At 46.7% G+C, this 17,600-nt stretch overlaps 1 protein-coding gene across 1 annotated transcript in view; it reads right to left on the reverse strand.

Annotated features, from left to right (window-relative positions):
• The window catches only part of LOC119445764 (uncharacterized), an 86,950-nt gene that overhangs the window by 59,639 nt on the left and 9,711 nt on the right, over positions 1–17,600 (reverse strand). Inside the window, exon 2 of the mRNA XM_037710043.2 lies at positions 5,494–5,729. Coding sequence (XP_037565971.1) covers positions 5,494–5,729 — 236 coding nt within the window. The remainder of the gene's footprint in view (positions 1–5,493; positions 5,730–17,600) is intronic.

Here is a 17,600-nt window from a genome sequence, read left to right on the forward strand (position 1 = left end):
GCACAAGACCGGAAATCACCAGCTGTGGTGGCATATAGTGGCTATGGCGTTTGCGCTGCCAAGCCCGAGGGCGCGGGATGAAATCCAGGCCGCGGCGGCCGCATTTTTCACAGGGGGGCGAAATGCAGGAAAGCCGAAGTACCGTGCATTGGCTGCCCATTAAATAACCTCACGTGGTCAAAATTAACCCAGAGCCCGCCAATAAGGCTTGCCTCGTAATCATGGCTTGGTTCTCGCACGTAAACTCCAGTATGTGATTTAATTATTTGCGGAAATCCCATCCGTATTGAAAAGGGGGGGGAATAAAGAAAGGAGGAACGCGCATTGTCTACGCTGCGTCTGCGAAGGAGGAGCTTGGACGGATGAATCGAATGAATTATATGCGCGGTGTGCATGTACCGTCACTTCATGTAGGGCACTTATAAGCAACGTATTTCTATGGTGATTGCCGTTAGTTGTTTTTTTTTCGAGCTTCTGCGTTGTTATTTTATCTGCCCTGTTTGAATCAATTCACGGAGAGAATGCGGCTCGAAACACGTGGTAATAGAAGCGAACGAACGAGGGAACGGACGGACGGACGGATGGACGGACCCATTGCTGGTGCACTGGAGCCGTAGCTCAAATAGCATGCAGCGCAGTAAACCGTTTCCACGTAAGTCGGATCGATTCGATAGACCCATCGTGGTTCCGTCCAAGTGCAGACTTAGGTTATCAAATAATTCGAAAGTTTGCTGCCTATGGAGATCCTGGAATGTTTCCAAACTAAACTTTGCATGTGGGGCTATGTGGCTGAATATTTATGTTGCGAGTCATGTACTTTTATAACATTTTTTTAAGTGTTTGAACAGCATACACCTAATCTTGTTCGGATTCAGATGGTCTAAATTATTGTTACGACAACACAAGTTGTATAACAGCCTTTCCCTTGCTATTTGTTTACACTGGGTGCTTATGGGAAAACTGCCAAAACGTTTTAAAAATTGCCCGTGGCATCTGGCCGCATTTAAATTTTTTCACGTGGATTACTCAAACAGGGGGATATTTATTCTCTGCACGAGAAATTGAAATGCATAATTGACTAATTACGCAAATTAACGATTTCGTTTTTTTAACTGATTACTATGCAGGCCATATTAGGATTTACAAGATATCCAACTGAAAACAATTTCGTGGATCACACCGTTTTCGAGATATGCGCCGTGATACCTGCGGTAAAAATGGACTGTTGTTCACTTACTTTTGTAATACAATACGTTACATGCATTGAAACACCAAGTGATCACTGGACCACCAATGTATTTCTTCGCAAAGTTTGGGAATTAATATCTCGAAACTGGTGTCATACTGAGAATTAGTTCCGGGTAGATACGCGGTCAGAACTCCCCGGCTAGGATTTGCAAGTTTCATTGGGTGCCGGAAGGTTATTAGTTTAAGAATATAATTATTAAACTTTAGTAACCCCCAAAATTATGGAGTTCAGTGTCTCGTGCAAATAATGTGCGCCTCATGAGTAATCCATCTCGAAAACAACAATTGTGCTATCTGCCACGGATGAACTTGAAAAAGACTTTTTTTCCGGTCCTGGCGGAAGCATCGAGTTTATTGTCTACATATGCGTTCCACTTGACACTCGCGTTACCTGCATTTCTGACCGACATACTGCCATATCATGGTGGTTGTTCATTTGAATCCGCTGCGCAGTAGTCTTAATTTTAATCTTGAAGTGAAAACTATAAAGATATTGTTTGTTGATTTGTGATACAGTCTCCTTTTCACTAGTTATTGGGGAAAACAAGAATGTTCAACATTATTTTTTGACAACTTGGTGCTGAGTTCAAGTCGGAAACTTTTCTATTCGGACATTCCTACGTGTTCTCTTTCTGTCTCGCATTTTTTTTTCTCCCTAATGAAATGCTTATTCGAGATCAATAAACTACCAGTCCCGACCTTATTCTCAGACATTTAGCGAGCATTACAGAGTTCTCATAATGCTGCCATAAACCGCTGTTTGTACTATCTTTTTTTTAAATTAATGTGGAACGTGAATTGTCGCATTGCACCTGAACTTGCGCTTCACTACCGCCCAGCCTGTTATTTCTGCGCACTTTCTTTTGATTCACACTACTCAGGCCATAACGGTGCAGACCTCAATCATGCTTTCGTTGATTATTTTTCGACGGCGTAAGACACACCTACAGATATTTTTCTGACAAAAGCCGATTGTTTCCGTTAGACTCCAATTAACGTCCGTTCGGCTGCCAAGTACACGTATAGACCAGCCCAGCAAGAACCAATAAGCCTGCAATGAGTCTGATCACTTCCTTCAAAAACACGAATCCCAGGCGCTGCACTCTGTTCCACTTTATTTTTTTTTCTTCGTTGCGGACGCTTCGGCACGTTCGACGAGCCGCGGAGAATGCGTGAAACAAAGGAAGAATGCTGGCTGTGCTTCCACGAGGAAATTTATTGCTCGACGTTCGTCCGACGCAGTTGCCTCGGTTCGTCGCTGGAAGGTCCCGAAACGGCATGCCACAAACGCCTGTTTTCAAACTGGCCATGGACGAAGCCCGTCAACCACGTCGGAAAGGTTTCGGCACGGGACCTTCCTCGAACGGTCGCTCGAGGGCGTATACGCACGTTTGCGATTGGCGCATCATTCGGCGAAGGAAGGAACGTTTATCGCGAAACCGAACGAGCAAGCGCAATAACCGCAAGTCACCGTAGTCACCGCTTTCAATTACACTGCCGGACTAATCGCCGATGACCCCACTCAACCTAGAGATTGAAAGTGTTCAGAAATTTGGAATGCCCCGACAAAGAACGCCGTTTGTATTCGGATTTTTTTTTCAGAAGACATTAGAAATAAAGTGGGATGCTTACTGTCCACAAGAAATACGAGATTAAGCTGATCTGATAATTTCAAGGTGACACGAAAACATAAATCATAAATAAACAAAGCCTAAAAGCTTTGAACCACAAGCATGCAACACAAAAAGATACCTATTCTGTGTTGGTTTCACTGCTCTCGATAGGAAACTTCTTGTACAGAAAATGCCCCTTGTAGTCCTCTTTCTGCAGAATGTTTTTTTTTTTTTATATTCTACGTTGGCATTCTGGGGGGCTAGAAATTTGGAGCAATTTTTCTATGCTCCAGAAAAAAAACAAAAACAAGTAAACGTTCTGTTTTTCGCAATATTTCGTTGTTTATCCCGTACCATTCAGGTGTGTTTCACTTGTAAAACAAACAAAAGAGGGAGAAGAGAAAAGGGCCCCAAAATATTCCTTTTATTACTGAATATGTTTTTCGGAAGTTCACAAAAGTTTGTAGTTTGCGAGGAATACAAAAAAATATGTAGCCACTACAGCTGGTAAGTACATAGCCCTAACAGTATAAAAGAGAAAAAAAGAAAACGCTGCGACACACGGATTCATGTAGATCGCACACTGACGATCTGTCGCACACTGACGTAATGCAGAAAGTGGGGGGTCGTATTCTTCAGAAATAACAATGAATCACATAATTATGAAATCGCGTAAGTTGCAAAATTACCGTAAACTCCACTACGAGGAAACATTTAGTGTGAGCAAAATATCATAATGAAGGAATTCCCAAAGTTATGCATCCTTGTCAAGGTCATTCAGTTTTATCGTCCAAAACTGATTACACCCGAAGCGAAGTCAGCAGTTGAGATCTCAGTACAACAGGAATGCCGCCAGCAACTGATAACCACCCACTTCGAATAAAGACTTCTGCGATTCGAAAGCAGCCCTACAAACTCAGTCGTTTGCCCTACGTCATGGGTTACAGATGCAGTTAGTGTAAGAAAAAGTTGTCGCAGTTTCACCTGAAAGGCGAAGCATCAATTGCGATAGCAAATTTGTAGAGAGCTATACGGAGTAATGATATTAGCTTTATCAGCTGTATAAACTTGGACATGCAGCAGCACCGGCAACACGCAGAACTGTTGTCGACGCCGTCGGCGTTTTGCCCGCGTTCGCTCAAAATGCGTGCGGCGTTGGTGACTGTTGCCGGAGCCTCTGATATAAATAGGCACTTGGTGCCGCAGCTAAACGTCGCCTCCCTTCCCTCCCCCCAACGGCCTTTCGCGCGTCGGAAGAAGGCGCGTTTGCTCTACATATATGGTGATTGTAAAGAAGAGACGCCTACTTCTGCAGCCCTTAAAGGATTACGGCGCAGAACGCGCGTTTGTTCTCCGCCATGCGTTCACTCCCCGTGAAAGCGCGCGCCCCTCGCGCCATTTCACTCGCACATACAGCGTTCGGCGCGCGGCGACGATTTCATCTCCATTGACGTCATACGGAACCTCACGGCGATGGCGACGGCGACGGCGATGACGACGGCGATGACGACGGCAACGCCGACGGCAGAAATCTGCTTTTGAGTGTCCATATAATTGCTATCGCAATAATAAGGCAAGCTCATCATCATGCCCCCGAGAATGGACACGAAATTGTATTTAAGTTGCTGCCGAGCCACTGCGGAATTGTCGGCAACGACAGCGCAGATGAAGCTGCTCGCTCGGCTCATCAGAAACATCAGCGGGTGCCTATACCGCTCTCAAGAACGGATGCTGCGCGGCAATTTCGATCACTTTCTCGCCACATCACACTTCTAAGATGGAATTCCCCGGGTTTCAGCAACTCACGCTTGCACTCTCTCAACCCTAACTTGCAACTTTGCCTGCCACCTGGACTCACCCGTTGCGAAACAAGTTTACTTTGTTGCGTGTGGTTGGGCGTCGCATTTACAAATTCCTATTAATTCCTAAGAGGAATGGCTAACAGAGGGGCGTGCAATTTGTGCGGATGCGATGAGACTCTAGAGCACCTTCAGTGTCATTGTCCATCCTTTGACGCTCAGCGACCTGCTCTACAAGCTCAACTCAGCCTATTAGATAATAGAGTGCTCTCAGAGGAAAAGATCCTGGCACCATGGTCTATGCATTCTTGCATGCTAAAGGCCACAACAGACCTTCTGCACTTGAAGGCAACTGGACTGTATCAGCGCATGTGACCGTGAACCTTCCCCTGCGACTGATTCTGTGAATGACGGACTCTTTAATATTTTTCTTCTTGTTCCTTCTTATCTTTCTTCCCCTTTCCCTCTCCCCAAGCGTAGGGTAGCCAACCGGGCACGTCCATGGTTAACCTCCCTACCATTCCCTTCTCGTTTCTCTCTCTCCCTTGAATAAAGACTCCTGGCTGACTAGGCTCAACAACGGCCAACTAAAATTGCCACTAAACTACAAAGCATGCCTGGATAACTTCTTAAAAAAGAGATGCTTAATAAACACAGTAACCGTGTACATTCGGCAACAACCACATATTCGAGCCGAAGAAATATCTTTCAATAAGATACCTCAGTTAAAAATGGAAGTAACGCCTTTATAATGGAACCAATCACATATTCGCGAGCCTTCAATATTCAGTGTGTTTGAGCGGCGCGCAGGCTTTAACAAAATTACAACTCACGGTGCTGTCCCGGTCGTCATCGCTGTCCGAGATTCTCGTAACCAAGGAAGTTGCGTTCATGACCCACTGCAGGCTGCAGTATCGGCCTTCCATGGCGGGGGGCGCCCGGTCTCTGCGTGGCAAACTGTTGGCGTCGATGTGCCCGATCTCCAAGCACTCGTCGTACGAGCCAGGGTCGGAGGACGGAGACGACGACGAGAGAACTCCGCTAGGGAACTTGCCCGTGGCGTCCAGAACTGCGTACGCGCGGAAATTATTCAATCAACTGATTGTTTGATTAGAATTTAGGATTGCTCGGGATGGTATTAACTTGAGAGTTCAAAAAACAACAAGAAAACGAGTTATTTGGATGGTAGGAACCTAAAAAGAAACGAGGAATGTATTTAGTTATTATGAATTAGAAATCATGGCAACAAGAACAGCATTCTCTATTTCATTAAACTGTTTATTTAGTTGAAAGATGATAGTTGGCGAAACGAAACGTATAAGCTGTTTAGCGGTCAGCAGCGAAACACGGCGCAGTCCACTGCAATAAAACAAATGAAAATACATAAAAAATTAAGACAATCATCATGCATTATACATTTCGCATAGTGTTCACAGGCTTTTCAAGGACGCTGCGAAGAAAATAACATTAAACAAAACGAGAAACATAGAGAGAGAGAGAGAGAGAGAGAAAAGAAACAAGGCAACGTTGATGGCACTGATATCAGCACGCAGCTTTCTCATGATAAGCACATCTTGTGGGGCTAGCTGGTGAAACATTACTTCGTGGAGGACAGGCATGGACACACGCACTCAGAAACATAACGAAGGACAAACAAGACTAGCTCGAGGTTGGTGGCCACGCGGGAAGGCATAGAAAATGCGAGGCCGGCCTTTGCACATAGCCGAAGGCGCGTCACTGAGCCCACAACAGTCGAGTGTCACGCAAGCGGACGAAGCGTTGACGCATAATTCCTTAGGGACTAGGGCCCTTCCACAAACACTGCACGAGAAAGAGAGAGATAAAGCTTCATGGTATCTGCAGAAGGTATCCGAGTGACAGGCTTTGGATGATACTCCAGGTGAGATGGTAAGGAATGAAAGAAAAAAAGTGAGAGAAAACACGTCAGGATGTTGGCACAATACTTAGATTGCGATGATTAGTTGCGCGCGTGCCTGCATCCTTGCCCCCTCTAATTTATTGAAGGGACCTTTCTACACCTCGTATCTCTCAGAGACTTACGATTTCATACGCACACTTTGACGCGCTCGCGTAAGCTCACCATATCTCGAGTTTTCTTTGTTAGATACCTCCAAGGTGGGTGAAGTAGACCTGTAATGCTATGAAAGAAAACAAAAATGCGTGGACGATGGTGGGTTCGAACCTCCATCTTCCAGCACAGCAGCCCAGTACTCTAGCCAGTAGGCCACGATCGCACGCGCGCGTCTGTCGTGCCAGAGTCGCTCTTTGAAGCGTCTGGCGCGTGCGTCGTGAGTCAGTTTATCACATTCTTCCATTGTCATAGCTAGTGCTTTGAGACGCTATGTTAGACTGCACTGCCTTCGGGATCGGCCCACGCTTTTAGTCCGGACGATGCTACCTCGAAAGTGGCTGAAGTCCGTCTGTAATTCTATCGCATTCAAAAATGCACTAATACAAGTATGCACCTTCTGCAAGCGTTGACGTTTAGCCCAAATTTCAGCAAAGTCAGGCAAGCACGTGCGAGCGTCCAACAAAGACATCCAGTCCGGCGCTGTTTCTTGTGCAGAGTACACACTAAGAATGTAGGCAGCAGATTCCCGAAAATTCTGCTCCCATGTTATAAAGAAAAAAAAAGAAGCAGGTGTTTAACCCAGTGGATAAGGCGCCCGGTTTCTAAGCGTGAGTGCGTAGGCTCGAAACTTACCACCGCCAATGTATTTGACTTTGGAATTTATTTTCTTTCATACATCAATTTCTTTATAGCGATTCGTCTTACGTGACGGACGGACGAGTTTCCTCGTTGGCAGGTATGAAATGCTTACGCATTTAAAACTCATTTACGTAGCCTAACTGACGTCTGTATATCCCACAGGAAGGGTGTAAACGTTTTAGTGGGGCGTTGCCCATGGTCTAAGAATGTCCCGCTACTGAAGTCACGTTCGTGTCGTATATGTTTAAACCGTTTCTCAAGACAGCCGTTAAGGTTTTAAAACGTCCGTAAATACAAATTAAATGCAAAAACACTGCATGACACATGCACGCGGACGTGCGGAATTTTTCGCGAGCAATCGAGACTGCAAGAAATATATAAAATTGTAATCAAAGACTTGTTTCTTTCTATTTAGCTCTCCTTTCCAGCGGTCTGCTGTAATTTTATTTGCATAGTGCAGTGAAGAGGGTCTTTTCACTCCGTGATACATAATAAAAAAATGTACACAGAAAGCGAAAGTTTTTATTTTTTTATTTTGAACAGATTTGTGTGTGTGCGTGTGCGTGCGTGCGTGCTTGTGTGTGTGCGTGTGTGTGTGTGCGTGCGTGCGTGCGTGTGTGTGTGTGTGTGTGTGTGTGTGTGTGTGTGTGTGTGTGTGTGTGTGTGTGTGTGTGCCGGTGGAACTTTCGCGGTCAAAAGTAGTTGGCAAGAAACCCGCCAACCTTGACTAAAACCGTGCTGAGAACGAACGGGTAAATGAGAGGTAGCATGGAAAAAATAACGATCAGGCGCAAGGACGCACTCGTATTTGCTGATTCCTCAAGAAGTCAACTTTTTGAATAATACCATCTCACGAAATATTGCCACGCTCTATATCTGCGGTCTTCTGCATGTTCATTTTATAGCCATAGTAATTATATGGACACTCCAGGCACAATTCTTCCGTCATCTTCGCCGTTGGCGTCGCCGTGACGTTCCGCATAAAGTCCGAGCGCGATAACATCGTGGCCGCGCGCCGTATGCTGTGTGTGCGAGTGAAAGTGTGCGAGGGTGAGCCGACGATGATGGCTCGATCTCGCGTGCGCAAGGCAGGAAGCGCGCCGTCTTCCATCGCGCGCAAGGCACCGGGGCGCGTAACGCTACTCCGGCGGCGGGTGCCTATCTTGAGAGCGATCTACGATAGGGACAGAGTGCGCCGAGTGCTGATTGCTTCGTGTGCGCTGCGTTCTCGCCGCTTAGTTCGCGTTGAAGCGAAAGGCAGCACGAAGGTCAATTCGCTCGCTGCTGCTGCCCTGCTTCTTCACGCCAGCTTTTTGATAGCGATTGTCCGCGCTCATCGAGTGAGATGAGTTCAATTTTTGCTTGTGCGGGCGTGACACCATGCTTGTTAATTGTGTTAGCAAGCTAACGTTTACAAGTTTATACGGCCGACAAAACTACAATCCTTACTTCGTATAGCTGTCTAATGATTTGCTATCGCAATCGATGCTTCGGCTTTCGGGCGAAACTGCGACTTGTTTTCATGTTGTTTCTTCTTGATGTGAGCCACGGTGCCCAGTGCGTCGTTCCTGTGCCAATGAATTCGAAGGACTGAGGGAGACGCCGCTTGAGTTGCGAGTGGCCTCGACGTCTCGCTCACTCGCCGTGTTTTTCTCTTTTTGCGAGATCCGCACTTACTTACGATACTCCAGAAAGCAACGGTTGGAGTGAATTCCAATGGCAGCGTTTGTTTTTGTGATCCTCTTGCTCGGGGCTTACAGTACCTCTGGTATAGCAGCCTCCAGAAATTAGAGAGAAAAAAGAGATTAACTTGGCAACCACGCAAATCTAAAAACAGAGACGCAGATAAGCTGGAGCAAACAAGATAACTTCTTAGTTCTTTATTTTTTAAATGTTTTTTTTTTGCTGGTTTACGCGCGTCAAGACTCACAACCTTGCCGGAGTGTTCGAGTGGAAGAGACGAAGATTTGTCTGCTCCGGCTCAAAGCCTGAGAATTCTTCAAACGTATCCGCGCTCCTTATCAGTGACCCTCATCGATGTACGAGTAGGAAGGCAGATATGAGTGTCGTCGTGTTCGAGGAGCTGTAGTAAAAAAAAAAAAAAAGATGTGCGCAGATTATTTTTTTTTAGATTGCCAAGGAATATAGGCTCACGTTGCAGTTTCATTAAGCTTACGTGAGAGTGTCTGTAGCTCTTGGTGTGCCTTTGAAACCTCGCATCAGAGACAGAGGGAGAGAGAAAGACATGAAAAGTTTAAGCGATAAACGATAGCGAAGTTAGCGAAGTAAACATTAAGTTGTGCGTCGAGACCAAAACCAATTCCTTTTTTTTAGGTATTTTGGTTTAGGCTATGACGTGCTTGCCAAAACCATTATTTTTAGAGGCGGGCCGGATACAAACTTTTACGAATACAATACGAATCAAATACAAATAGTCAGCATAAAATATAGAATCGAATATTAAACAGTCAAACGCAGATGCATACATTTACAACTGTAATACTTATTCAAGTATAGGCAGGTAGAACGACTGTACTGACTAGTGCAAAACAGACAACAAGCTATCAGAGACAAAGGAACAGTTTTAAACACAAGATAACTAATTCTCAATAAAACATGTGCACGATCGAATAGCCACTCAACAACTTTGTCGCCTGGTTGCAAAAAAGCTTTTCAAGAATGAATGGCTGTTGTACAATTAGCTTTCTCAAAACGTGAAATAAATGGTTGCCGAAAAAAGATAGAAAGTGATAAAAATGTTGTCGCAGTTTCACCTGAAAGGCGAAGCATCAATTGCGATAGCAAATTTGTAGAGAGCTATACGGAGTAATGATAGTAGCTTTATCAGCTGTTTAAACTTGGACATGCAGCAGCACCGGCAACACGCAGAACTGTTGTCGACGCCGTCGGCGTTTTGCCCGCGTTGGCACAAAATGCGTGCGGCGTTGGTGACTGTTGCTGGAGCCTCTGATATAAATAGGCACTCGGTGCGCAGCTAAACGTCGCTGCTTCTCTTCCCTCCCCCTCCCCCCCACGGCCTTTCGTGCGTCGGAAGAAGGCGCGTTTGCTCTTCATATATGGTGATTGTAAAGGAGGAAAGAGACGCCTACTTCTGCAGCCCTTAAGGGAGCATGGCGCAGAACGCGCGTTTGTTCTCCGCCGTGGGTTCACTCCCCGTGAAAGCGCGCGTCCCTCGCGCCCTTTCACTCGCACATACAGCGTTCGGCGGCGCGCGGCGACGATTTCATCTCCATTGACGTCATACGGAACCTCACGGCGACGGCGACGGCAACGGCAACGGCGACGGCGACGCCGACGGCATAAATCTGCTTTGGAGTGTCCATATAATTGCTATCGCAATAAAAAAAAAAAAAGCTGCTGAAGGACTTGCATGCCGTAAACACATGTAAAAGGGCCCGTAAGTACGAAAACATTGCTGGTTGTAGCTTAAAAGATAAAACCCTTATTTTAACCAGACTGCCAAGAACACAGACTACCAGCAAATATGACGGGCTAACTTGTAGGCTTCCGCTTTGAAATAGGAAACACAGCTTGCATTATCTATTTTGTTCCTGACTTGCTTCGAAAAAGTTTCCGTTATCTTAATTATGATAACTTGAGAAACTTTATTTAGCAGACGGAGAACAGTAAAAATACTTTAACAGCAGATTGAGGTGATATATTTGGTTAGTTTAAATTATTGGAAAAATACCGAATAGTCCCATTTAAAATACAAATGCGAATAGTTAGTCTGTATTATTGGATTAGTATTCGAAACTTCGAATATTCACCCACCCCAAATTATTTGTTTTTAGAGAATGTGGTCGAAGCGCAGTGGGGTCCGAGTTTATTTTTGTCAAAAATGTTCACTCCCATGTATATTGTCACAAGGGCTCGTTTGGGCCAGTCATCGACAAGAAACGCATTGTCGTTTTCGTGACCTTGTGCATACCGGACTTTTTTGGCCAAGGTCCCAGGATCTTTACTTCCGAGAATGGTCTGTTGTCTAAGCGGTTGAAACAAGTATGCAGAGCATGTCGTTGACGGTGGAAGCAGTGACAGTGGCACAGAATGTGTTTACAGTTCTTCAACAGCGGCGCTGTTGGCTATTACGACGAGAAATGAATAGGCGTTTTTAAATGCTACGCCCCACCACGCGCGACACACTGAAGCCATCCGCGCGGTAGGCAACGACGCAATTCAAGGTCAAGTGAGTGCACTCGGGAAATGGAGGTGTACGTTCTTTTCTGAATGCTGGATACGTTTACCTGGTCATGTAACGCCTAGCACCTTAGTTCGCGTTAAGACGTGACATGAGACAAACACAATGACCCACGTGTACACAGTGCACACGCGCACAACATACACAAGCATGCGCTTTAAGACGTAAACAATCACGCACTGCAACTAAGTGGTGAAGACGCGTAATGAATGTAACCACTCGCAGAGGAATCCAAAACTCACGCCGTCTGGTTTGTGCGAGTCGGCAATATCGCAAAAAAAAAAAGAAGAAACAGAAGTACGCCACGCTAGAGCTAGGTGGCAGCGCATCTATTAAGTCTCACGATTCCTTCTTGGACGCCGCTACTGCTCGTTTTGTTAGCGAGACGTGCACGCATGGCACGGTGTCTGCTCGCTGCCTCAGGAACTTGTTATTGAGCTCCGTTTTGTACACCGCCGGTCTGCGCCGCATCTAATGCTAGCGGTTAAGTAGAGTCACAAGTATCACCCAGAGCGTGGCCATTGTATTCATTGTATTCTAATGACAGCTCCGGCGACGCGAGACGAGCGGCAAACAAGGAGCGGTGCGTGGGAGACCTTCCTTGCCGTTTGCGCCGCTACGCTGCGATCTGGCAGGCGCGAAGACGTAAGAAGCACACTACACTGGAGCGCCCTGAACAAAGCTGTCGGTGTTAGGATGCGCTCGAATACCCCGCTCAGAGTTAGCCTCTGCCTGGGTCTACCGGGCTCGATCGAAGGCAAGCTCGAGGCTTCACAGTTACACTAGCGCATCTCTATAGTGGATGGGATCTGTGGGCTAGACGAGGACATCTGTTCTCACGAAGCATGTATATATCTCCGTCGGCGTACTTGGGTGATTGCGGAAACTTTTCACGTATAAAGACAAATTGAGTCAGTCATTATCGAGGCTTCTATTGGTTTAAACGGAGACTATAGAGCACAACCAACTCTGTTTGGACTGGTTAAGCAATGTTTTAAAACTGGCAACACGTGCTGTGTGCGCGATACTTGGCGACCACGCACCTGCGATTTTGGAAGCATGCCTGCTACTTATTATATGCTGTGCGATAATTTTGCGAATAAGCTTCGCAGTAATTAGTAGTGCCCGTACTGGCTGTGTCATCTTCTCCGTGGTCCTGTGAGGTTGCTGTTTCCGTCGAGTGGATTTCGCAAGTATACCCGCTTGGAGCAAAATGTATGGGACAGCGGCTGCTGCAGATATATCGCCGTGATCTTTGTGCCGGCGTGGGCGTAATTACTCTGTCGAGGGTTAGACGAGCTCTACCGAGTCACGAATGTGGGGAACCTAAAAAAATGCGCAAGTTTCGAGGAATGTGGGCACAAAGACTCTCGCTCGATTGCATGTCGACAAGGGCATCGCAAAGGCGACACGTGAGCGTCAAGCCCGTGTCAAATTAGTCGCGCGAACGAAGGCGCGCGCGGTCCATCACGTTTTCGGCATTCGGGACAGCGAGGTGGCAAAGAAAACGCGCGCCCCGCCGACAACAACTTCGGTCGATGGCCGGCCATTGCGGCTAATGCGCGCGCACGTATCCGCCGGCTCCATGCGTCACCGCCTGGCCTTGCCTTACTAGATGCTTCCTAGCCGACAAAGACGACGCAAGTGCACGCGTAATGACCATCGGGTCGAGCGTCACCAGTGGCCGAGAACATTCCTCGGATGTCTATACTATATTCGTGGCCCGTAGATTGTGCCCCTATAGAAGATGGGCCGTCTCTATAGCATTACATTAGTCGGGGAGTGTGTTCGCCGATGCTTCTCATCTCATAATAATGTGCCTCCCTTAATAGACGTTACGCACTTCAAGCGGGGTAACAGCTTGGTCGTCGTAAGCGATACACTGACGCTGGGTGACGCCGTGCTCAGAATGCGACAAAAACGCGCTTCACGTGGTAGTCGCTTCTACGGCGACCGTCGTTAAAATCGAGATGTTGGGTTTGCTTCACCCATCCGTCCGTCCGCCCGCCCATTTAGTTACGCTGGCGAAGTCGTCATCGAGGAGTCGTTATCGGGGTGTCGCCAGTGCGCTTTTCTGATCCTCAGCTTCGCATTCGCCGTAAGGCGCCAAAAAAGAGAGAAAAAATAAATAAAAATAAAATAAAACTGCGCTTACCACAGGCACTGTACTGCTCGCATTGCAGGCAATCCAAGCAATCGCAAAGCGACTCATAAGTTTCTCTGAGCAAATTTCTCATCTAAGTAATCAAACAATAAATCACGATACAATTACTATAGATGTAATAGTTCAGCGGAAATCCGCTAGGTGGAGATAAGTAATTAAAGAGAAACTGAGACTTCCACCCAAATGTAGCAATTCGCTACTATGGAAACCCAACTGGGTTCCTCGAAAGAAAGCCTCGCAGTTGAAGAAAAATTCGTCCTGGTCCGGGACTCGAACCCGGGACCACCGCCTTTCCGGGGCAGCCGCTCTACCATCTGAGCTAACCAGGCGGCTAGCAGATGGCAGGGCGAAGTCGAATTTGTCGACAACTCGAAGCAAAGGCAAGTATATGATGTAATAGTTCAGCGGAAATCCGCTAGGTGGAGATAAGTAATTAAAGAGAAACTGAGACTTCCACCCAAATGTAGCAATTCGCTACTATGGAAACCCAACTGGGTTCCTCGAAAGAAAGCCTCGCAGTTGAAGAAAAATTCGTCCTGGTCCGGGACTCGAACCCGGGACCACCGCCTTTCCGGGGCAGCCGCTCTACCATCTGAGCTAACCAGGCGGCTAGCAGATGGCAGGGCGAAGTCGAATTTGTCGACAACTCGAAGCAAAGGCAAGTATATGATGTAATAGTTCAGCGGAAATCCGCTAGGTGGAGATAAGTAATTAAAGAGAAACTGAGACTTCCACCCAAATGTAGCAATTCGCTACTATGGAAACCCAACTGGGTTCCTCGAAAGAAAGCCTCGCAGTTGAAGAAAAATTCGTCCTGGTCCGGGACTCGAACCCGGGACCACCGCCTTTCCGGGGCAGCCGCTCTACCATCTGAGCTAACCAGGCGGCTAGCAGATGGCAGGGCGAAGTCGAATTTGTCGACAACTCGAAGCAAAGGCAAGTATATGATGTAATAGTTCAGCGGGTTCGAGTCCCGGACCAGGACGAATTTTTCTTCAACTGCGAGGCTTTCTTTCGAGGAACCCAGTTGGGTTTCCATAGTAGCGAATTGCTACATTTGGGTGGAAGTCTCAGTTTCTCTTTAATTACTTATCTCCACCTAGCGGATTTCCGCTGAACTATTACATCATATACTTGCCTTTGCTTCGAGTTGTCGACAAATTCGACTTCGCCCTGCCATCTGCTAGCCGCCTGGTTAGCTCAGATGGTAGAGCGGCTGCCCCGGAAAGGCGGTGGTCCCGGGTTCGAGTCCCGGACCAGGACGAATTTTTCTTCAACTGCGAGGCTTTCTTTCGAGGAACCCAGTTGGGTTTCCATAGTAGCGAATTGCTACATTTGGGTGGAAGTCTCAGTTTCTCTTTAATTACTTATCTCCACCTAGCGGATTTCCGCTGAACTATTACATCATATACTTGCCTTTGCTTCGAGTTGTCGACAAATTCGACTTCGCCCTGCCATCTGCTAGCCGCCTGGTTAGCTCAGATGGTAGAGCGGCTGCCCCGGAAAGGCGGTGGTCCCGGGTTCGAGTCCCGGACCAGGACGAATTTTTCTTCAACTGCGAGGCTTTCTTTCGAGGAACCCAGTTGGGTTTCCATAGTAGCGAATTGCTACATTTGGGTGGAAGTCTCAGTTTCTCTTTAATTACTTATCTCCACCTAGCGGATTTCCGCTGAACTATTACATCATATACTTGCCTTTGCTTCGAGTGGTCGACAAATTCGACTTCGCCCTGCCATCTGCTAGCCGCCTGGTTAGCTCAGATGGTAGAGCGGCTGCCCCGGAAAGGCGGTGGTCCCGGGTTCGAGTCCCGGACCAGGACGAATTTTTCTTCAACTGCGAGGCTTTCTTTCGAGGAACCCAGTTGGGTTTCCATAGTAGCGAATTGCTACATTTGGGTGGAAGTCTCAGTTTCTCTTTAATTACTATAGATACACATGTACTCCCGTTAATACAAACCATAACGAATCTTCGGATGCGCCAGGTAATCTGCAAGCTTTTGTTAGGTTACCTATAGACCCACGTAAAAACAAGAACAACAGAAATACGCAATAGCTAGCAGATAAAAAGGAAAAGAAAATAAAGAAAAACGCAATTCAAATCTCGCTTCAAATGTCACCATAGTGCACTGTTTTTCATAGCTGAGAGGTCTGTGCATGTGGACTTCGAATTCCTGTTTTGGATGCACTGCGTTGGAGAGAACCTTGTGGAACCTTTATTGTTGGCGTAACATATTTCCTCGAGAACAAAGTGGCACATACTGTTCAGATGACGCTTGTACGTGTTTGTACTGATCACTGTAAGGGAATAAAAAAGAAGATAGCAGGCCACCCTTGCGGTGCTATAGCAATCAGCGACATCTGCAAAGCTTTTTTTTTTTCTCACTTTTTATGGGACAACTTCATCTGCTGTACGTGGCACACACAGCGGGAGACATTGATGTTCTTCGAGGTACATTACTGTAGAGCTGTATGTATAAAAAAAAAAGTGGTCATTACAAAGACAGGGTATCAGAAAGGGTGCCGCGCAGAAATTATTGTCAGTGGTTGACGTATCCGGCACTTTTTCAACGAAGCAATGCTATTGACGACTTCGATAAACGTCAGATAGTTCCAGTCTCTTGGTCCCAGCCGACAACCACAGTCTAGGTACAGAGTAAAGCGGCTGCCCTGTTTTCGCAAGACAACCGTGTGGCCCAACAGACTATCATCACATTGCGTGTTTCGTCACCCTCGTGCCCAAGACTATTTGATCCTGACGTCTTTCAATCTCCCACACGCCTTCCCGTTCGTCAGGGTGCAGGCAACACTCCTTCACAACGAATCGTCAATCGAATCTAGCGAGCACTGTGGTACACTTGCGTCGTTATTAGCGAACGAGTGCAAGTGGTCACAAGTCGGCACCAGTTCAAATAGCTTTCAGCGAAACATTAAACTGAGACCTCGTGGTAAGCCGTGAAAGTGTTGTTACCACTTTTTTGCTGGCCGCAGTGGTGGCGTAGTAGCTATGGCGTTGCGCGTCTGAGCCCGAGGGCGCAAGATCAAATCTCAGCCGCGGCGGCCGCTCTCTTGACGGAGGCGAAATGCGAAAACGCCCGTGTACAGCGCATTCAGTACACGTTAAAGAACCCTAGGTGGCCCAAGTTAACTACGGCATGCCTCCTAATCAGATCATGGTTTTGGCCCGTAAAAACCCAGAATTATTTTACTACTTTTTTTTCTATGTTATAACACCCAGAGAGAGCCCCATCACATGTATATGTTATCTATAAGACAATCGAAATCTTGCTGATAAAAGGACAACACGTTTGCACACATGAGATGCGGTAAGCATATGTTTAGAAGCCTTGAAGTAAGCATCTTGAAAATTTGCTTTATTTCTTCTCGCTCATTTTATGGCAATAGAAAAGGATGCCTTTTGTGGCCGGGGTGCTTAAAGCGAACGCATCTGTCTAGTCTTACGCAAGGACAGATTTCCGGTCATTCTCTGCGATTACCTAAGCGGCACCCGTAGGCGTATAGAGGAAAATGATCCGTCGATTTTTATCCAAAGCTTCGCCGCTTGAGGTGTATAATTCTTACACACGAAGAAATTATACCTCAGTTTCCGTGATAGAGCGACATTCTGTGCTTTTATATCTTTGGGTTTCCTGTTGCTCTTTTGTTCGCCTCTTCTTACGCAGTCGGCTGCCTTCACGGGATGGTCATTTCCTGGTACTGAATACAAGTTATAGCCTACCCGTCATGTATACTATTGCTGACTCGTTTCTCAACGTGACCTCAAAAAAGTGCGATTTTACCTTCTCAGAGAAAAGAACGGCTGTGGT

The sequence above is a fragment of the Dermacentor silvarum genome, chromosome 3 (assembly GCF_013339745.2).
Source record: "Dermacentor silvarum isolate Dsil-2018 chromosome 3, BIME_Dsil_1.4, whole genome shotgun sequence".
In the NCBI taxonomy this organism is placed as follows: Eukaryota; Metazoa; Arthropoda; class Arachnida; order Ixodida; family Ixodidae; genus Dermacentor; species Dermacentor silvarum.